General features: G+C 39.7%; 1 protein-coding gene across 1 annotated transcript in view; it reads right to left on the reverse strand.

Moving 5' to 3' along the window:
• CSMD1 (CUB and Sushi multiple domains 1) overlaps nucleotides 1–23,190 on the reverse strand; it is a 1,410,881-nt gene that overhangs the window by 51,308 nt on the left and 1,336,383 nt on the right. Inside the window, exons 56-58 of the mRNA XM_029051790.2 lie at nucleotides 11,738–11,926; nucleotides 6,374–6,547; nucleotides 5,156–5,338 (exon numbers count right to left, since the gene is read on the reverse strand). Coding sequence (XP_028907623.1) covers nucleotides 5,156–5,338; nucleotides 6,374–6,547; nucleotides 11,738–11,926 — 546 coding nt within the window. The remainder of the gene's footprint in view (nucleotides 1–5,155; nucleotides 5,339–6,373; nucleotides 6,548–11,737; nucleotides 11,927–23,190) is intronic.

Genomic DNA, 23,190 nt, shown 5'->3' on the forward strand with positions numbered 1-23,190 from the left:
CCCTGAAATGACTTGCCCAAGGTCACACAACAGACAATTGGTAGAGGCGGGATTAGAGGCCAGGTCCATCTGACTCCCAGGCCTGTGCTCTATCCACTAAGCCATGCTGCCATGATGCTCCTTGACTCCCCTGAGTCAAGAAATTTCAGCACAGGTAATTTAACGGCCTAATCTAAATTCACTCTGTTCCTGCTACCAGCAATGCCTGACCTTATTTTCAATTCCATCTGTTGGTGTCTTTCCTTTTTTCAAAGGTTTTGCTCAAAGAACCACCTGATTGTTCCATGCAGGCTTAAATCCTTATGCTCAAACTGCACTGAGAGTAGCTTAGAGACCATCATGTACTGTACTGCCTCCATTTGAGGGGTAATTCTAATGCACAACACATCCATGGGGTGTGCGTATTGGTCTTTCTGACAGTTACACATTGGTCACTCAATGCCCAAACAGAATGCGCAAGTGCTGTTGCGAGCCACAAGTAGCAAAATCATCACACTTTGGGGATATGGAAGGGGGTTTAGGGGAATCCGGATATAAAAATTCAATAATTATAGCAACAAAAATAATGGTATTTGTTAAGAGCTTATTATGCTCCAAGGACTGTTCTAAGTGCTGGGGCAGATATAGGTTCTTCAGGTAAGAAGCAGTCCCTGATAGTCTTAATCTCTAGATTGTGAGGTCGCTGTGGGCAGGAAATGAGTCGGATCTTATATTGTGCCCTCGCAAGTGTTTAGTATAGTGCTTTGCACACACTAAGTATCCAATAAATATTGTAGAATTGAATTAATCCCCATTTTACGGATGAGGGAACTGAGGCCGAGAGAAGTTAAATAACTTGCCAAAGGTCGAACAGTTGACATATCGCTATCACAAAAATGTGTTAAATCAATCAATGATTTTTATTTTTTTATGATACTTACGTACTTATTATGTGCCAGGCACTGTACTAAATGCTGGGGTATATACAGGCTAATCAGATTGGAAATAGTCCACCTCCCACATGGCGCTCACAGTCTTTATCCCCATTATATATATAAGGGAACTGAGGTACAGAGAAGTGACTGGCCCAGGGTCACACAGCAGAGATGTGACTCTCATGTCCATGTTCAATTCACGAGGCCAGGCTGCTTCTTATTCAGCACTGACAGCTTGCAGAGCACAGTACTGAGAACTTGGGAAAGTACAGTGCAACAGAGTTGAAAAAGAAGATCTTGCAATGGTGGAATATTATACCTTCAATCATTAAGAACAGTCATAGACAGTTTATACCTCTACTTGTGTACATTCTCCAGGGAGGGACTCCTCTGCCTACCTGATTTTAATTATCACTGTTCTTCCAAGCCCTTACTAAAATTTGCCTCCTCAAACAACCTTTCCTTTACATTTTTTTTCTGATCCCCTGCTTTTTATTTTATATTAATGTCTGTCTCACCCTCTAGGCTGTGAGCTCTCTGAGGGCAAGGGATGTGTCTGCTGTTGTAATAATAATAATAATAATAATAATAAATAATGACGGTATTTGTTAAGCACTTACTATGTGCCAAGCACTGTTCTAAGTGCTGAGGTAGATACAAGGCAATTAGGTTGTCTCATGTGGGGCTCACAGCTTTAATCCCCATTTTACAGATGAGGTAACTGAGGTACAGTGAGGTTAAGTGTCTTACCCAAAGTCACGTAGTTGACAAGTGGCAGAGGTGGGATTAGAACCTGCGACCTCTGACTCCGAAGCCCATGCTCTTTCCACAAACCACGCTGTGCTTTTTGCATTGTATTCTCCCAAGTCCTTAGTACAGTGCTTCACACACACTAAGTGCTCAATAAATACGATTGAATGAATGAATGGATTTATTCATTCCCTTGGCTGGGTAGGTGCAGAACTAAATAATCTCTGTTCTTCATGAGGATTGGGAAGGACGTGAAAGGAAAATGCAGCTGGCAAGGAAATGCAGTTATATCCCTTCAGTCAAAGGTGGAGATTCAGTTTACTTAATTTTATGATTCTTTATCTCTTCAGATGTACAATTTTTTACCTAACCTAGTTGATAATGCTCTATGCCAATATTGATTTACTCAACTGATCAGTTGATAGTTGCTGAGTGTTTTGTCTATGCTGCACACTGGAATAACCACTTAGGAGAGTATGACAGATAGACATTGAAATGCATAATCATAAAATTTCCAAACATAAAACTATAATCGTAGAGTACATGTGTACAAATATATTATTATTATCAAATGCCGTTGAGTCATTTCTGATTCATAGCGACTCCATGGATATATTTTCTCCGGAACATCTCATGTCCTGCAGTCTCACCAGAAACTAGAAATTGCTCTCTTCTGATACTTAAAATAAGGTAAAACAAGAATATACAGCTAATCAATTATGTCTTTTGATATTTCAGCAATGAAAGAATCAGTACCACAAGGGCCAAACCCTTACAGAAATCAGGCAGAGGGTTTAATAAAAATGCAATACCCTTTGCTACTTTCCCCATTTCTTTTTATTAGCTGTTCAGGGTTATTTTTATTGAAGTACTTGGGTTGCAAGCAGATGCTTGTCTTTTCAGCCTCAGGAGAAAGAACACTGTGAATAGAAAGGAATGTCGAATAGCTAGAAGTGGCACTAATGTAAATTTCATGGGCCAAATATCTTTTTGGAAAGTATGTGGAAGCCTAGAGTCCATTTATAGTCATTCCATTCTTAAGACTCCGGCTTAAACTTCTGAAAGTTTTACAGCATTATTTTTCTAGATCTCTATCTTCGGCCAAACTTCCCTGCATTGGGTTGACAGCCGAATGACACCCAATTAAAATTCAATTCAAATGAATGAATGCATTTATGCTTTGTCTGAATGGCAGTTCCAGAATTTTATCTCAGTCCTAGAAGCTGAGATTTTATGAGAACCCATTACTCTTTTTCAGCATCTTGTGTCTGTTCCCTATTTTACAATTGTGGAAGAAAACTTATTAGGAATTTCCTACTATTGAAAGGTCTGTCCTCAAACCCCATTTGTAAAACATGTGGAGTCTTTCTTGGCATTTGGCCCTGCTTATTTGCCAATATTTCCTTGCACTTCATGCTCTGAAGGCTCAAATCAATATCAAAAGTACTTAAATTTTGGGGTGGGGGCATAGGGTGTGTTTTCTATCAGTTATTTCTCACCCTCTATAACCATTTGGTACTCTACAGCCTCAAGATTTCTAATCAACAGGATTGGATTTACTATTTGACATGGTTTCAACAGCACTAGGGCTATTTAAATGATTGTACAGTTAAAAACAGTAGGAAAAATGTATGCTTATCAGTGTTGCTGTTTAAAATGAATATTCTCTCTGTTTTCCCCTTATTCTCTAGCTGATGTCATCTTGTTTTCTTACACATCATTAATTTACTCTTCCATTTTGACAAACTTGACTTTAAATAATCAGAATCCTATCGTAAAATACCTGTCAAAAGACACTCAGCCATTGCACTGAATAGATAGCATCCCTAATTGAGCTAATTCTCCATAGATCAGAAAAAAAAAATCCTAGGTATGACTGACCCAAAATAAAGCATAATGTACTCAAGCATGTAAATCTGTATTTAATTAGCACAATTATTTATTACAATATTTAAAATTCTAATTCATTACAGAAAAAATTTAATATTTTTCACTAGATGTTCTCCAGCATGGCCCCAAACAATTACAATTAGAAGTTTAATCCTTCATCATTTATTGTGCATGTATTGTTTTCAAAATGGAAAACAATTATAAAATGTCATTTATTAAATGGTTACCTTAGGCTGAATGCCAGAGTAACAACAAGGCTGTGAGATGGAACACAGTATTTACAATCTATTTTATTCCCAGTTTACAGATGAGGAAACAGAGGCCTAGAGAAGTTAAAGTGAGTTAGTTGCCCAAAGTCACAAAGTAGGACAAGTGGCAGAGCTGAGATTCAGACCACGTCCTGGCTCCCAGATCCTGGTTCTTTCCAGGACTGAACTTAATTGTGTGTTTGGCATGATCCTGTATAACTATATTCATATTTTTTTATACTATTGAGTGTTTATGTCCTTCTGTCACTCCTATTAGATTGCAAAATCCTTGTGGAGAGGGAGGGTATCATTTCTTCTGTTGCAGATTCCCAAGTTCCAAGGCAATGTTCCCCATTCTTCAAGAAATTCCAGTGGTTGCCCATCCACCTCCACAACAAGCAAAAACTCACAATTGGCTTTAGAGCAGTCCACCACCTCTCCCCACCTACATCACCTCACTGCTCTCCAGGATCCCTATCCTTTAGTGATTCAAGCAGCCTGAACATTTTCATAAGATACACATTATCTCTAGAGCTCCAAATATTAGGTCTGGAATTACATAAAGTTGTTCATCTGGTAGATTTTATGACACAATGTTTTCTCAGATGTAAAAGACCTTTGTTTATCTCACTATATTGCCTATAAAATTTGGGTTTGTAGAAAAGTCTGCTTCATGCATTTTCCCCAAATTCTTAGAGCTATGATGACAATGAATTAAGAAATTACGACAGCATCATACTCAAAAGTTTTGAAATGTTCTGAATCCTCAGTGCTTAATTAATCAGTGGTATATAAAAATGATAATAATAATGATATTGTACTTTTCAAGCTCTTAGTACAGTGCTCTGCACACAGTAAGTGCTCAGTAAATACGATTGCATGAATAAAGTTTTTTGTAAAGTGCTATGTTCCAAGAGCAGTTCTAAACTCTGGGGTAAATAGAAGCAAATCGTGTTGGACAAAGTCCCCCTCCCTCAAGGGCTCACAATCCTAACCCCCATTTTACAGATGAGGTAACTGAGGCACACAGAAGTTAAGCTACTTGCCCAAGGTCACACAGCAGACATATGGCGGAGCCAGGATTAGAACCCAGATTCTTCTGACTGACAGGCCTGTGCTCTATCCACTAGGTCATGCTGATTCTCACACTGCTTCTCCAATATCTACCATATACAGAACATTACAATAAGCGCTTTAGAGGATAAAACAGATTAAATGGAACTGATCCCAGGCCTCAAGGAACTCACAGTCTAGTAGGAAGGCAGACATTCAAATGACATGAAATAGGAAATGGAAGCAACTGAGCAAAAGATCTATACGTAAGCACCCCGGGGAGAGAATCTCAGCACTTACCTTCACATACTGGCTGCGATCCAGACCAAGACCCATTAAGCAAACACGTTCTCTCAGGAGATCCTCTCAACTGATACCCCATTTCACAGGAGAAACGGAGAAGACTTTTTATTTTGAATTCATCTCCCAACCTAGACCCATGTGCTGGTGTACCAGGGTCACCACAGAACCCAGGATGATTTCCTGTTTAAAAAACAAAAAAGGAGCTGATGAAGTTACTGATTTCTTAACAGACTTCATGCATAAGAAGAATAATTTGGAGGTTGTTGACCTGTCTATTTATCTAGTCATTACTAAGGGCATGGGAAATGAGTTTAAAACTGCAGAAGAATGTTTTTCTGCTAGATACAATGAAATAATTGTTGTTAAGCTTGTCAAGAGGTTAATAAGGGAAGAAGTGAAAGTTTCTCAGGAGACAGTTTAAATATGGGAAATGGATCATCTGCGTTTTTAAGTGTAGGTGGGAGAGACAAGGGCGCTTTTTGGTGCGCTCCAATCATAAATTACTTTGGTGATCTCTATTTCGTTATATTTGACACTTTTATTTGATAGAAAAACCACCCCCCAAACTCAGCTAAACCTCATGCACTATATCTGCACAGCATATTCTCCATTTGTGGAGAAGATCCAATATGGATATAGTCATATTTAAATGTATTCCCTCTTTAAAGCAATTCAAGTGGTCACACTCAAAAGGGGGAAATCAACACAAAATTATTTACATGAAAAGTCAAAATACATAACTGAACACACAACTGAATAAACATCTATTAGAATCCCCACTCCTGAGTTCAGCATGCTATTTCTCTTGCACTTCATGAAGTTGAGCCTTTAAGAGATCTTTTTGAGGAGTGGAAGGAAGGAGAATCGAATCTTGGCAATATCATAGGCACAGAGAAAAAAAAGGGGCAGAAGGCCCATCTTTGAGAGACATGGAATGGAGGGACACGGGAGGCTTACGCAAACTGATCAAAGTGACCTGTCGAGAGTAGTGAGGAATGAGAGACAGGAAGTAAAATGAGGTAGATCGGGGGAAGCCAAGAGCAAAAAGCTTTATTTTCATGTATGAGGTGATGGTGGAACTGCTGACTAAGAGGTGGATGATGGTCAAGCAATGGGTGGTTTGTAAAAGAGCCTTGTTTGCCTTTAAAATTGCTTAAAATAAGCATAATGGCCTAAAGGATTAGTTTCTATTTGAATAATGCTTTTGACAGAAACCTGAGCAGTGCGGGAGGGCGCCACTCCAGTGACTATCTTCTTGGCAAATCCTCGTAGAATTGCCTCTTAGAATCCTGCCCTCCGGACAAGAGTAGTGAACTAGGGATCCAAAAGTAAATTGTTCTCCCGTAAGGATAGCTTCGGCCGGAACTCCAGGTTGTCCGCACGATATAGCTGGAAAATGGATGCAAAAAAAAAATTCCAGGCATTATTCTGGATAAGTAGCCAGACATCAAATTTCCACATGACGAGACCTATTCTTCCTGAGCTTTTAGTGCTTCACTGCCTATACTGCGCATACAAGAGAGCAGTGCGGGAGCAAGTCCCCCGCCATCAGAAAGAGTTAATGTTCCTTTCATAATGCCTACCTTACTAGCGAGATGTAACTTTATCTGCTGAGAGGATTGGTCTCCGAGTATTTTGAGGACATTGAATAATTCTTGGCTGTAACTCCTTCAAAACCACAGTCAAGAAAATCTCCCATTAGCTGCCACCTGCAGTCCATGATGCCCAGGGCTCAGCATGCTCTGAACTCACTGGGCCGCGGGGTTTTAAACTGAAGCGGACCTTTCTTGGTGATGATAATAATAACTATAATTTGTTAAGCGTTAAGCGTTTTATATTTGTCAGGAACTATACTAAGTGTGGGGTGGATACAAACAAATCTAGCTGGACACAGTCCCTGTTCCATGTAGGGCTCACAGTCTCAACCCCCATTTTTCAGTTGAGATAACTGAGGCACAGAGAAGCGATGAGACTTGCCCAAGGTCGCACAGTAAACAAGTGGCGGAGTCAGGTTTAGAACCCATCACCTTCTGACTCCCAGGCCCACGCTCCTCTATCCAGTGGTCCGCCCACATCCTCAGGAATCTGCATCTTTGGCTTTCCTCCATAGCCCTCAGGATCCTTCACCTTTCATCATCCCAGAGAAACAGAGAAAAGCAGCTGTGGTCTAGTGCCGCTTCCACAAAACCTCAGGAATACTGTGGTTGCTGCTGTTGTATAGGTCCCTGTGGTTAAGAATGCTTTCATGTTTAGCAGTTTGATCTCTCCATCTCTGTCTCCCCTCTTATATTAACTTGTGAGTCTCTTGAGAACAGGGAAGGTGACAAATTTCCAGCTCTATATTCTTTTCCAACACTTAATTTGCTGTTCCGATATAGTAAGCCCTTAATAAATACTATTACCATTATTGCTATTACTATCAGGTCCCTCGCCAACTACGACCGAGGAGGAGAGTTTAAGACAGGTCTTGCCAAGATTCACGTTCTATTAACTGATGTGTTTCCCATGGATTGTTATACATTTACTTTCAGCATGGCTCAGTGGAAACAGCACGGGCTGGGGAGTCAGAGGTCACAAGTTCAAATTCCTGCTCCGCCACTTGTCAGCTGTGTGACTTTGGGCAAGTCACTTAACCTCTCTGTGCCTCAGTTACCTCATCTGTAAAACGGGCATCTGTAAAGACTGTGAGCCCCACGTGGGACAATCTGATCACCTTGTATCCTCCCCAGCGCTTAGAACAGTGCTTTGCACATAGTAAGCGCTTAAATGCCATCATCATTATTATTATTATTACTGAGCTTATAGATGTCACAATTTTCAGTTTGGGGCAACAAGAACTAGATTACCCTGTATCTACCCCAGCACTTAGAACAGTGCTCTGTACTTAACAAATACCAAAATTATTTTTATCCCTATTAGACTGTAAACCCATCAATGGGCAAGGATTGTCTCTATCTGTTGCCGACTTGTACATTTCAAGCACTTAGTACAGTGCTCTGACATAGTAAGTGCTCAATAAATACTACTGAAGAGGTAAAAATGGAAAAATCTCTAGTTCTATCTAGCTTCCATCTTCCAGGGCTGGGCTACAAGGTCAAGCGGCTGGCTCAGTCTTGGTCGGGCAGCTCTGGGGAGGGGAACAGTGTGGGATAAAATGGGAAAGCTCGGAAATCCACACCACCTCTTCATCCTCTTCCTATTCTCCACTGTCATGGACTGCTCTTCCCAATCCTGCCCTCGCTTGGTTCCACTGCCCTAAATTTGCCAGCTCAAACTGGCAGCTGCCGGCTCAAAGCAACGGCTTCAGAGTGAATGGCCACACCTCTCCAGTATTTTTCCACCTTCCAGTTGTACCTAGCATAGGAATGTGATGAGGAGACTTTGCAGTGCTCACACTAATGAAGGTCCTGCTCAGAAATGTGAATTTTTAGAGAAGCAGTGTGGCTCAGGGGAAAGAGCACGGGCTTGGGAGTCAGAAGTCATGGGTTTGAATCCCAGCTCTGCCACTTGTCAGTTGTGTGACTGTGAGCAAGTCACTTCACTTCTCTGCACCTCAGTTCCCTCATCTGTAAAATGGGGATTAAGACCGTGAGCCTCACGTGGGACAACCTGATTACCCTGTATCTACCCCAGTGCTTAGAACAGTGCTCTGCACATAGTAAATCTTAACAAATACCAACATTAGTAGTATTATTATTATTATTAGCAGTAAGACATCCATCATTTCCAAAAATCTGTTATTCCTCCACTCCCTTCCTGATATCACATTGGCTAGCTGTCGGCACGGAAAGTTGTGCTGCTCTAAGAATTTTAGAAGGACCACATGGGCCCTGTTTTTTTAATCGAGCTAACCTGGCCCCTCTAAGGTAGGTAAAGCCAGTCCCCCAGCTTGCATTTGGATTTCCCAAAGCAATTGGCTGTCCTGCCCCACTACCCCAGACTGCTAACTCATTCCATGTTTCTCTGGTTCTCAAAGGGAAACCCATCTAATATTATACAGTCCCAGCGCTTCTGAATCCCATTCAGAAACTCATTGTTCCAGCTGTCATTGATATCGTTGCCCACTGCCGGCACTGCCAAATGACATCCTGAGGTGGCAGCTGCCATTTTGAAAATGGCAAATTAAGGACACTGGAACCAAATGACGGCGGGATTGGGAAGATCAGGCCATGACAAAAGAGGATAATAATAATGTTGGTATTTGTTAAGTGCTTACTATATGCAGAGCACTGTTCTAAGTGCTGGGGTAGACACAGGGTAATCAGGTTGTCCCACGTGAGGCTCACAGTCTTAATCCCCATTTTACAGATGAGGTAACTGGGGCACAGATAAGTGAAGTGACTTGCCCACAGTCACACAGCTGACAAGTGGCCAAGTCAGGATTCGAACCCATGACCTCTGACTCCCAAGCCCGGGCTCTTTCTGCTGAGCCACGCTGCTTCTCTAGGAGGAGGAGGAAAAGGATGGGTGGAGGTGTAAGCTTCCAAGCTTTCCCATTTTCGCCCACTCTGTTCCCCTCCCCAAAGCTGCCTGAGCGGGACTGAGCCAGCCACCTGACCTGGTAGCCCAGCCCTGGATGGTGGACGCTGCCTGCTGTGGAAGAAGCTGGGAAGGGAGTGGGTGGCTGGAGGGGAAGAGGAAGTGAGGTTCCTGATGGGACCCAGGACCATTGCAGCTATAGATAACATAGCCGTGGGGGAGACTTCCAGAGATTATGACAATAATAATAGCAATAAATAATAATAATAATAATAATAATAATACTTATGTGCTTACTATGTGAGCTGAGCACTGGGGTAGATAGAAGTTAATCAGGTTGGACACAGTCTCTGTCCTACATGGGGCTCCTCTTCTAATCCTCATTTCAAAGATGAGGTAACTGAGGCACAGAGAAGTTCAGTGACTTGTCCAGGGTGACCCAGCAGACTTCTGATGGAGCCAGAATTAGAATTCAAGTCCTTCAGACTCCCAGGACCATGTTCTTTTCACTGGACTCTGCTCTCTGTGGGAAGGGAATGTGACTTCCTGTCTACTTGTTTGGTTTTGCTCTCTGTCTTCCCCGTTTAGACTGTGTGCCCATTGTTGGGCAGGGATTGTCTCTATCGGTTGCCAAATTGTACATTCCAAGCAGTTAGTACCTTGCTCTGCACACAGTAAGCGCTCAATAAATATAATGGAATGAACAAATGAATGACTATTTTTGTATTGTGCTCTACCAAGCACTTATTACAGTACTTTGCCCATAGTAGGGGCTCGATTGAATGAATGCTTTTCAATCTCTGCAGCTCAAGCTCATTGAGAAGCCATTAGAGAAGCAGCATGGCTTAGTGGAAAGAGCACGGGCTTGCAAGTCAGAGGTCATGAGTTTTAATCCCGGCTCCGCCACTTGTCAGCTGAGTGACTTTGGGCAAGTCACTTAATTTTTTTGTGCCTCATTTACCTCATCTGTAAAATGGGGATTAAGACTGGGTGCCCCACGGGGGGCAATCTTATTACCTTGTATCTTCCCCGAGCTTAGAACAGTGCTTGGCATATAGTAAGCGCTTAACAAATACCATCACTATCGTTATTATTAGTGAACTGTATTTAGTCAAGTGATTTGTGAACCCAATTGATGAATTAAGTTTACATAAGTTTCTAGAAACCAGATGACTGGAATTTGGCAGTACAGGAGATTTAGAAATTTATCTTTCCAAAATTGATGCTCCCCTGTCTGAGAGCAACAACCCTTCCTTCAATTGTATTAAGCAAGCACTTACTGTGTGCAAAGCACTGTATTAAGCACTTTGGAGAGGACCCACAATCAGTGGTCAGTGAGAATTATGTGGGAATACCGGGATCCTTGAAAATTCAGAAGTATTTTACTCATTTCTATTCAAGGTCATTGCTGTATCTTTTGGGAAAAGAAGAACCTATACATTTACATATGAGGATGTGTAAAATTTTTGAAATGTTATTTTGACTTTTTTAAAAGGAAGTTGATGGTTGCCATTATAGCTGGATATTTAAGGTGTACTTTCAGAATGGATTTCCTGAGGTCATGAGGGTAAGGCTCTTGTAGACTAAAATCTGAAATATGAATCTATTCAGAGGATAAGCTTAACTAGTGGTAATATATAAAACATATAAAAGAAGGATGAATTACGGCTTTTCGTAAATTCAATCTGTACTGTCATGATCACTTTCCACTTGAAGATTTAGTGACTAACCATCAATCACATTCTACTTTGCAATAATAATCCTGCACATTGCATACTAATAAGTTAACAATGTGCTCTTACATTCAGGCTGGTATTCAATATGTCATGAAAACAACATCAAATTTTCACTTCATTTTACTGGATGTTTTGGAAAGGCAAGATTCTGATCTAAACTACTTTTTTTTTAGGTTAAGATAATGTATTGCATTGTCTCTAAACTGAACAAGAGTATGCTGGTAATAAAGTCAGTTAATGATAAAAATATTTCAGGGAAAACATTTAATTGGCATATTTGGCAGTGCTGGAATATATCCTAATGCTTTCTGGTCAAATTAACAGACAGTACAGATTAAGCAAATCAAATTTAATTGATACTTACGCAAACACTTGGGCAATGATCTATCCCACAAGCCATTTGCTTTACAGGTTAAAACAGCTGAACCCAGCAGATAAAACCCCTTTTTGCAGTGATAAATTACACTGATACCATATTTAAAATTTTCAGGGAAATTTTGTTGTCCATGACGAATGGCATTTTCCACAAAGCCTGGATCCGAACAGTTTACCACTAGAAAAAAAAAAAGACAAAAAAATCACCTCTTTATATCCAATTTGAATTGCAGTGATCAAATCAGATAAAATTACACATCTGAAATTTAAAGAAACTGCAACATCTTCATGGCAGTACCAGAGATTTAGAAATTTATCTTTCCAAAATTAATGCTCCGCTGTCTGAGAGCAACCACCCTTCCTTCAATCATATTAAGCAAGGAATTACTGTGTGCAAAGCATTGTATTAAGCACTTGGAAGAGTACCCACAATCAGTGCTCATGCTTGTGATAAATTCCTACTCCTGAGAAGAATGCTATTTATGACTGCTTGGCCTCTGAACTTCTGAAGTTCGTGTTAAGTCCCTCAAAACAATTTTAACTACATTTCCTTTTAAGGCAGGAGAGCAATACATTCCTACGATGTCACATCTAAGACACAACATTTAAATATATATATATATATATATTTTTTTTTTGTTTGTTTGTTTGAAAAACCACCAGGAAGCCGTTGGGATGTTGGGCAAAGCCAGTTGAACCCACCAAGATTGGTTGGAAGGAAATGACTCCGAGTTTGAAGGAAATGACCTGTGGCCAAACAAATACAATATTCATCTCCCTGAGATTAGGGTCCCAGGATCTGTAGAATAATGCACTCCCTCATGACCACCTGCTACTGCCAGAGTAAAGATCCAACCCACCAGATCGGGCAGGTAGAAGTCTGCTTTCCCAATTGCTCTAACCCTGGAGTCAGGAGTGGAGAACACCATGAGATCTATTGATTCCCAGCACTAATGTACTGCTGTCTTTTTTGGCATTATTGGGTAATTTCTCAGATATTGTTCCATAGCAATATCACAGGCCTGGCTAAAGAGTGTAGTGAAGAAAACAGGAGTACAGAAGCTACTGTAACCTTCTGAGAAGAGGATGACTTTCAGTCAGGTAGTCAGTTGTATTTATTGAGCATTTAATGCATGCAGAATACACTACTGAACTCTTGGAAAAGTATAATACAAGGATACAACAGAGACATTCAATGCCCACAGTGAGTTTACAGCCTAGGGGGGAGATATACAACAATATCAATAAATAAAATTACAGATACGTACTTAAGTTCTCTGGGGTTGAGGGGGATGGATAAATAAAGGGAGGAAGTCAGAGCAATGCGAGAAAGGAGTGGAAGAAGAGGAAAGGAGGGCTTAGTCAGAGAAGGCCTCTTGGAGATGTACCTTCAAGAAGGTTTTGAAGTTGTGGAGAGTAATTGTCTGTTACATATGAAGAGGGAGGGCATTCCAGGACAAAGGCAGGACATGGTCAAGAGGTCAGCAGTGAGATAAAGGAGATCGAGGACCAGTGAGAAGGTTGGCATTAGATAAGTGAAGTTTCCAGGCTGGGCTAGTAGGTGAGTAGCGAGGTGAGGTAGGAGAGGACAAGATAACTGAGTGCTTAGTTTGGCGCTCTGTACACAGTTAGTGCTCAATCACTACTCTTGACTGACTAACTGATCGACTGAAAGAACACAGGCCTGGAAGTCGGAGGAGACTTGTCTTCTAGACTGTAAGCTTGTTGAGGGCAGGGAATGTGTCTACTAACTTTGTTACACTGTACTCTCCCAAACACATAGTATAGTGTTCTGCACACAGTAAGGGCTCGATAAATCAGATTGATTAATAAGGGTTCTAATCCTGACTCTGCTTCTTGTCTGCTAGGTAAATATGGGCAAGTCACTTGAATTTGGAGGCACATTTAGGACAGGGACTATGTCTGGCCTGATCAATCAGTCAATCAATTGCATTGATTGAGAGTTTACTATGTGCAGAACACTGTATTAAGTGCTGGTTAGAGTACAACAACATAACAGGGTGGGTACACACATTTCTTTCCCACAAGGAGCGACCTGATGTATCTGATAGTTACTACGGCAATTAATTGATCAATCAATAATATTAATTGAGGACTTACTGTGTGCAGAGCACTTTACTAAGTGATTGGGAGACTATGATATAACAATATAACGTAGTTGGTAGACACATTCCCTGGCCATAGTGAGTTTACAGTCTAGAGACACTTAGTAGAGTATTTAGCAGGTAGTAGATTTTTAACAAATATCACAATTATTATTATTAATCTCCGTGTCTCAGTTTCACATATGGCATAGGGATGTTCTCTGACCTGGAATGTGATATCTACCCCAGCTCTTAGAGCAAAGTACAGTGCTCTGACCACAGTAATCACTCAATAAATACGATTGAGTGAATATAGTAAGAACTAAAGAAATAACACAGGTATTAACATTCAGTAAATTTCTCCATCTGTGGTGCCTCTGAGAACATTAGGAAAAATAATGCGCTGCCCTGAAAGCTGTGAGTGTAAAACCAATTCTGAGGGGTAATTCTAACTGGTACTTGATAAGGCTATACTCTTTCCTACCCAGAAACCATCTTCTTGATATCAAAAAATGTAATATGAGTACAGAAGGTTTTTGAAAAAAAAATCCACTCTGAAACTAGCCTTAAGAATTACTATGGAGAGTCATGACAAAGTCAGCATGTTCCTTAGGGATGAGAGTCTAATGAAACAAAAATGCATTTTCAGGAAGAACATTTCCCAATTATGCCATCATATTCTATCCATGATGCATAGTGAAATCACATGTTCTGTAAGATATGAGTGTACTTATATTGAAAAAGAATGTGAATGACATTCTGGAAGTTTTAAAATGGGTAAAGAAAATTAAGTTTAATACTATACTTAAGTGAAAGACAAAATTAGAAACTGGTAAATGGGTACACCCTAGTTCGTGCACTTAACATGAGCCTATGAAAATAGAAAGTTACATGAGAAAGCATTTGTAATTATTTTCCTCTCCTAGCTCTCCTCCTATCTCGCTGGCTGCTAATTCTCAGTCTCTTTCCCGGGCTCCTCCTCTGTCTCCCACTTTCTAACTGTGGGGTCCCTCAAGTTTCAGTTCTGCATCTCCTTCAGAAAGAGAAGCAGCATGGCTCAGTGGAAAGAGCCCGGGCTTAGGAGTCAGAGGTCATGAGTTCGAATATCGCCTCTGCCACTTGCTAGCTGTGTGACTGTGGGCAAGTCACTTCACTTCTCTGGGCCTCAGTTCCCTCATCTGTAAAATGGGGATTAAAACTGTAAGCCTCACGTGGGCCAACCTGATCACCTTGTATCCCCCAGCGCTTAGAACAGTGCTCTGCACATAGGAAGCGCTTAACAAATACTACCATTTAACTCATGGATCCCATGGCTTCATATACCACCTTTTTGCATATGATTCCCAAATCTACATCTCCAGCCCTGATCTCTCTAGTGAAAAAGGGCTAAATGACAAGCAATTTATTTGAGAAATCCCTGTACCTAATTTAATCCATAGTGCCAAATATAAAATCTTCAAAGATGTTTCCAATGTTAGGGGGATATGAAAACAGCACCAGAGAGAGAAGGTACAAAATGTATCCCATCATCCAAGGAGCATTTTCACATGCATATATTGTGGAATGATAATAATAACAATATCAATAATGCTACATATTCAAATTAAACATAATCAGTCAAATACATGGTATTTATTGAGTGCTTACCATGAGCAGAACATTCTGCTAAGCACTTGAGAGAGTCAAATATACCGGAATTGGTAGGCGCATTTCCTGCCTAAAATGAGCTTCCAGTCTAGAGTTGGTAGAGAGGATTCCTACCTACAAGGACGTTAGTAAGGACTCTAAGCAAATAATTCTCATACTGCCAGGTTTACTGAATGGACTCAATAAACAGATAATGATATTGAATGACAATAGAGCAAAGCACAGGCATAAGTCATGTGTGAAAACATAGAGTAAAATACATATTATCATTATTATTGCTGCCATTATTATCATTACCATTCATTCATTCAATTGCATTTACTGAGCACTTACTGTGTGCAGGACTCTGGACTAAGCACTTGGAAAGTACATTCTGCAACAAATAAAGAGAATCCCTACCCAACAACGGGCTCACAGTCCAGAAGCAGGAAGACAGACAACAAAACAAAACAAGGAAACAGGCATCAACAGCATCAATATAAATAAGCAGAAACATAGATATATACACATCATCCAAAAATAAATAGGATAATTAATATGTACATATATACACAAGTACTGTGGGGCAGGAAGGGGGGTAGAGCAGATGGAGAAGTTGGGGTGATGGGAGGGGAGGAGGAGCAGAGGAAAGGAGGAGCTCAGTCTGAGAAGGCCTCCTGGAGGAGGTGAGCTTTCAGTAGGACTTTGAAGGAGGGGAAGACAGTTAGTTTGGCAGATGTGAGGAGGGAGTGCTTTCCAGGCCAGAGATAGGACTTGGGCCAGGGGTCGATGGCGGGACAGATGTGAACGAGGGACCAAGAGGAGGTGAGCAGCACCGAAGGAGTGGACTGTGCGGGCTGGGATGGCGAAGGAGACAAGGGGGGTGATGTAGGAGGAAGCAAGGGGATGGACAGCTTTGAATCATCATTTATTTGTTAAGTACTTACTTTTGTCATTCACCACTCTAAGTTCTAAATGGGGCAGGTGCAAGTCAATCAGGCTGGACACAGTCCCTGCCCCACCTGGGGCTCACAGTCTAAGTAGGAAGGAGTACAAGTAGTGAATAATTCATTAATACAGATCTTAAAAGGCTAAATGCACTTATTGGGGTAACTTTTCCTAAAAATTCACTATAATATAAATATGTAATAATTTTGGGAAAACACAAAGAATGAGTCTACTGGTGCTTATTTTAAATTCCTTATTTCTAGGATCCACTCCTAAAACTTCAAATGAAATGAAACAAGCTTATCAGGTACAAATACAAAGAGTACAGAGTGCTCTATCTATGTTCAAAAGTATTCTCTGTGTCTGTTTATATAAAATAAAAAAAAAATAATTTTGAAGTTACTCAATTTGTCATCATCATTTACCCCAGTCAAACTCAATGAAGATAGATTCATGGTCATCTATTCATATAAATTTACAAAAAAATATTCTATAAGCTCCTCTAAACTGTAAACTCTTTATTGGAAGGGATCATGTCTACCAACTCTCCTCTACTTCACTCTTCCAAGCGCTTAGCACAATACTCTGAACATAATAAATCCAATTAAGCCACCTTATTATATATATATATATATATATACATATCAATCAATTAACTATATAGTTAACTATATATCAATCAATTAACTATAGTTAACTATATAGTTAACTATATAGTTAATTGATTGGTTTCTACCCCTTTGCTACTCTAAAAATGAGTAAGGTCTCCAAACACCTCCATTAGTTTTTTCCTTAAAAGGTTTGCATTTGTCCTAAATCCTTCTTAACACCTTGGACACCTTTTTCACTGTCAACCATTCCTTCCCTGTAAAATTATGTTGTGATCTTGGTTATTCTTACACTTCTTTCTCACTTACTTTTCCTTATCAGTCTCCTACTTGTCTGCTATGTGATCTAGGGCAAGTTACTACACTTTTCTGGGCCTCAGTTCCCTCATCTATAAAATGGGGACAGAGGCTGTGAGCCCCATGTGGGACAGTAACTGTGTCCAACCTCATTTACTTGATCCACCCCAGCACTTAGTACAGTGCTTGACACACTGTGCTTAATAAAAACCATAATTATCATTATTAGTATTATTTGTTGACCCTTCATTCACCTCTCAAAATGTAATTCAGAAAGACTCTGTTATGAATCCCTACTCTACTTGCTTTACATTCAGTCTTTCTGGGAGTATATCCATTCCCGTGGTATATATATATGAAGTGGATATATATATGAAGTATATATATATGAAGTGGATCATATGTATAACATCTCTAAATAGCAGAGTTCACAGGTCTACCATTTATTCTTGAAATCTTAATAAAATTTTGATTAGTTATTTCCCAAACATACTATAAATTCAAGATCTATCCTCAAGAAGAGTGACCTGAATTTTCCCATAGTCATTTTCCCATAGTCTCAAAACAAGGCAGTTGCCAAACCTAGATTAGAATATGCACTCTTGGAATCACTAATTTGATTACCTTAAACTATTAGTGTCTCTAAAATAGCAATAAATTATTTCTCTTTTCTCACTCTCCAATGCATGCTTCTGTAACCTCAGCTTGAACATGAAATGCATATTAACTTGTAGAGTTAGTAAATACACAGAGAAGCCATGTAACAAGAGTAACAAAAGAGTGTTTAAGGAAGCTAAAAAATACATATTTTTGCAGTGTCTACTGAGCAATAACATTTGTTAATGGATGATTTATTCTTCTAACCAGAAGTCATACTGTTCTGATTAAAAAAAAAATATTCAATTCCAGGAATTGTTTTGGGTAATAATAATAGTTATTATTATTGTTATGGTATTTGCTAGTGCTTACTATGTACCAAACACTGTTTTAAGCTCTGGGGTAGATACAAGGTAATCAGGTTGTCCCATATGGGGCTCACAGTCTTAATGCCCATTTTACAGACGAGGTAACTGAGAAGTTAAGCAGCTTGCTCAAAGTCACAGAGTGACAAATGGTGGATCTTGGATCAGAGAAGCAGTGTGGCTCAGTGGAAAGAGCATGGGCTTTGGAGTCAGAGGTCATGAGTTTGAATCCCAGCTCTGCCACTTGTCAGCTGTGTGACTGTGGGCAAGTCACTTAACTACTCTGGGCCTCAGTTACCTCATCTGTAAAATGGGGATTAAGACTGTGAGCCCCCCGTGGGACATCCTGATTCCTCTGTGTTTACCCCAGCGCTTAGAACAGTGCTCGGCACATAGTAAGCGCTTAACAAATACCAACATTATTATTAGAACCCAGGTCCTCTGACTCCCAAACCAGTGCTCTTTCCACTGAGCCTTGCTGCTTCTCTGACAATGGCTAACAATTGTCAGATAATGACTGATAATGGCTCTTTATCTCTTCATCCCTGTTGAACTCTGGATTACAGAATTAAGAAGGTGTCACTGCTGCCCAAAATAATAACTTCTCAAATTTTTGTTTAGAAACATGATTAGGCTCACCCAACCTAAATGTACAATCAGGTATTTTGAGCAACTATAATGGAATGTTCACCTCACACACAACCTGAACTGCACCTAAAATATAAGAATGATTTTTAGGAAATTCTCAACCAATTTGCATGCTGTATTAGGGTGGTGATTCTTTTAATTTTGCTTTGGGTAGTTGCAGAAATATATATATATACATATATATATATATAAAACTTGTAAAAATACAAGGGGAATCTACATTTTGATCCCCAAGATGTTCCTACTGATAGGACGAATAGTTCAGCCTTGCAGAAAAGTGAAAGCATCAATAATGAGTGAAACTCTTTCCCTAATGTAAACCAATGGGACTGTGAGTCTGGTGACAGTGACCTCTGCATAATATTCAGTATTTTTCCTTAAATGATTATGGTTCATGGCCTGATTTCTTTCATCCATACCAAATTTCTCTTAGGCATGTGGGGGCTACTTGATTAAAATGCTTAATTTTCATGATTTGACCTCGTTTATTGATAAAATACAGTGACAATTTGAAAATATATGCATTCCTTTGAGCTATTTGAGTTGAACATGTTAAATCCATTTAAAGATATTTAATATACGTTCACCATCCATAACCTCACAGAAAGGTCGATACTCTAATGTTTCCTTTAGGAGGGAGTTATTTCATCTGAACGATTTTAGGCCTTTCAATTAGCCTGAGTTTACTTTTCCTGCCTATTTCTTCACCATAATTTGCATTGATTTTATAACACCTTTGTATCATCATATCAAGGATTCAAAAGGATTAAGCTTGTTGTGGGCAGGAATGTGTCTCTGTACTCTCCCAAGCACTTAGTACAGTGCTCTGCACACAGTAAGCACTCAACAAATATGATTGAATTAAAAATGAATGAATATAAGGGAATCTAAGAGATGTTGAATCTGGCCAGAATGTGAAAGGAAATTTACTCTGGCCAAGTATTTTGAAATACTAGAAATCTCTGATTATGCATAGGCAAATGAATAAAAGGGCAAAAAGTGGGAAAGATATAAGAAAATAGATTCAAGTAGAGGTTTAAAATGACAAACTAAGGTTTATACCATAAAAACTCCAAAATAGAGCATCTATTCCCACATCCTTGGCTTCCCCATTCCCATTGGCTTAATTTGGGGACATGAATTTATCCATTTAAGGAGTGTCAGAAGAAAATGAGAGAGAGATCTTTATATGTTGCCACCGAAAGAACAAACTTGGGGGATCCTCCATGGACCACCCGGTTTCATGGATAAAAATTTCAGGAATCAGCCTCTTTGCTTCTTGAGAAGCTCTTTTTGGGAAGGGATCATCTATTCCTATGCTGTTGTATTTTCCCAAGTTTTTAGTGTAATGCTCCTCACACAGTAAGCATTCATTTAATACCACTGATGATTACAAAATTTTGTTGACCAAAATGATCCTTTTTGTCATAAAATAAAGCCCATATTCCAACTTTATTATCTTTTCCAATTGGCCTCCAGTAAATGTTGTTATAATTTGAAGCAAATCATCTCCTTTAGCTTTTAAAAAAAAGTTTCAGTGATGGTGAAACTATTTTAGAAGTCCAAAAGTACATTTTTGAGAAATGCTTAAAGCATTTAAATCTTGAAGAGGCACTTGAAAAATGCATTAAGGCAGCAATTAAATTGAGGAGATTTCACAGAATCGAAAAAAGGAATTTCCCTGGCATCTTAGACATGCTTTTCTTTTCCCAGGGAGTTTAGGAAAAAGTGAATGGACAAAGCACTCTTGTATGACACAAGTTAGGAGAAGGTGAGAATCTTCTAGAATCTCGAATCTAGGGCAATGGAAGTCAAATACGAAAGGAGAGTGACTTGTCCACTGTAAGGAAAGCTTACACTGTATTCATTCTGTATGTCATCACGCACAAGCACACAAAACAGTTTCTTCCAACCTGGTGACACACAGTATCCAAACAGCCTCACATTACTGGAAGAATATTGTCACATTCCCTAACAGTGTTCTACCCAAAATGTTTCATAATGATTGTGGCATTTGTTAAACACTTACTGTGTACTAGGCATTGTACTACGCACTGGGGGTGATACAAGCAAATCGGGTCACTGTATCACATGGGGCTCACAGTCTCAATTGCCATTTCACGGACGAGCTGAGGCACAGAGAAGTGAAGTGACTTGTCCAATGTCACACAGCACACCAGCCGGTATTAGAACCCACAATTTGTGACCCCCATGCCCACTAAGCCACGCTGTAGGTTGCTTCAGAACCGGGAGTATTCAGTGATAAAATGGAAGCATCATCTCTACTGCAAAGATTGAATGAATCTACTTGAGTATACTGCTTTCCAAAATTAAAATCACACCCCGAATAATAATGATAGTAAGAGGTGATAATGACAAGTGTAATTGTCTTATTTGCTAAGTTCTTTCTATGGGCCAAGTACTGTCATAAGCACTGCAGTAGATATGATACCATCAGAACGGACACAAAGGGAAAGGAGAGTAGGTCTTTAACCCCCATTTTACAGGTGAAGAAACTGAAACACAAAGAGGTTAAGTGACTTGTCCCAGGTCACAGAGCAGCAAGTGGTGGAAGCACGATTAAAATCCAGGTTTCCGGACACCTAGGCCTGTGCTGTTCCCACTAGTCAGCACTGCTTTTATAGACTGTCCAGCTTGTCCAACGGTGATGGGGATCAGATGGGTTTTGCGTGGGGAAGATGGTGAAAAGAACTGGCTCAACCTGCAGCCTGGTAGGATGGTGGAAACCAGAAAGACCTTCCAACAGGGCAAGGGTCGCATCACACCGATAGAAAGACTGAAGCATTAGAAACACAGGCCAGTCTTCGCCATTTTCATATCCCTGGGTAGCTCGAGCCCTCTGGTCTCACTTGAAGCCCTGTTGGGCTTGCTGTCAGGGTAAATGGTGCACACAGAGAGATATACACACCACACACGAATACAAAGACACGACAATCTCCAAGGAGTGAGGAGCAGTCCAGGTCCTGCCTGTCCCCAAAGCCTAGATTCTCCGGTCCACCTATGCCAGCCTGCAGCCCCAAAGGACTAAAAACAATACATCTCTTTTGCAGAAATACATACCAGATACACACCGCTAGAATTTATTGCTTTTCTGGTGTTGGCATTTCAGGTAATTGTGGCTAGCTTTCACCTCTGGTCTTAGGTTCCACAGTGCTTCAACTATTGTCTTTCTAAATCTTCCTCCTCCATTTTGGATAAACTCTACTGCCATTTTCAAAATACGTTCTTTCTTTTGCATGAATAACCTTTGAGTTTTTCCTCACCTTCTATCGTTATCAATATTTTATTCATTCATTTTAGGCACTGGAAAAAAAGACTTTCCATATTTGTAGTTTAAACAAAGAGCCCACAGATAGAAATTGTTGTATTGATATTAAATTTTAAAATTGGTATTTTATGAAGAGATGGCAGGGACAAGAAGGTACGTGGAGAAAGAATCGAAGAAAAACAGTGGTGTACTGGGAGCATATTATGTGGCATTGAAACATTTCATGCATGACTATTTTCCAAGCTTATTTTTCCTAAAATAAGCAATGGATACTTTTCAAAATTATGTTGCATTCTTCACATTATAATTTCAAATAATTCAGATGTCACAAAAGCATAGCTTAGCTTTCTGAAGAGTACTTTTGAGTAAAAACCAGTATGTGTCACCAATTTTTGTGACCTGTGAATTTTATGAATAAGATGGCTTCCAACATTTAAAGCATTTCAGTCTCTTTAATCTCATTTTTATGTGAGCAACTTTTATGATTTAAAATGAGATATGAAGATGAGAGATGTGCTAGAAGATACACTTTGACTTTTAAATTCGAAAATATTTATTTGAACATTTTCAAACATCTTGAGCCACGTTCAGATCATCGCACATTAAAGAGGCACTTAATAAACTCAAATACCTAGGTGGTAATCAACATGACTTTGCTCAGAATAAAACAAAATAATTAAGGATTCTGAATGCAAAATCTAAATCCCATTCATTGGCATATTGGATGAAGGAACAAAACTGTTTCAGATGAGTTGAATCATTGCTATGCTTGAGGTATTATTGCTCACTGGAGCTGCTCCAGATGGTCTTAACTAGAAAATCTGAGCAATTATTTGTAGAAATCATTTAAATTCATTTATTCTTCTATTTTATGTGTCCCTTTTCCTCTCTCTCTTTTCAAAATGATCTGGAGTTTGCTCTCCACACCGATATTATTGCTATTTTATGCTGTTGAGTCA

Source organism: Ornithorhynchus anatinus, chromosome X1 (assembly GCF_004115215.2).
Source record: "Ornithorhynchus anatinus isolate Pmale09 chromosome X1, mOrnAna1.pri.v4, whole genome shotgun sequence".
In the NCBI taxonomy this organism is placed as follows: Eukaryota; Metazoa; Chordata; class Mammalia; order Monotremata; family Ornithorhynchidae; genus Ornithorhynchus; species Ornithorhynchus anatinus.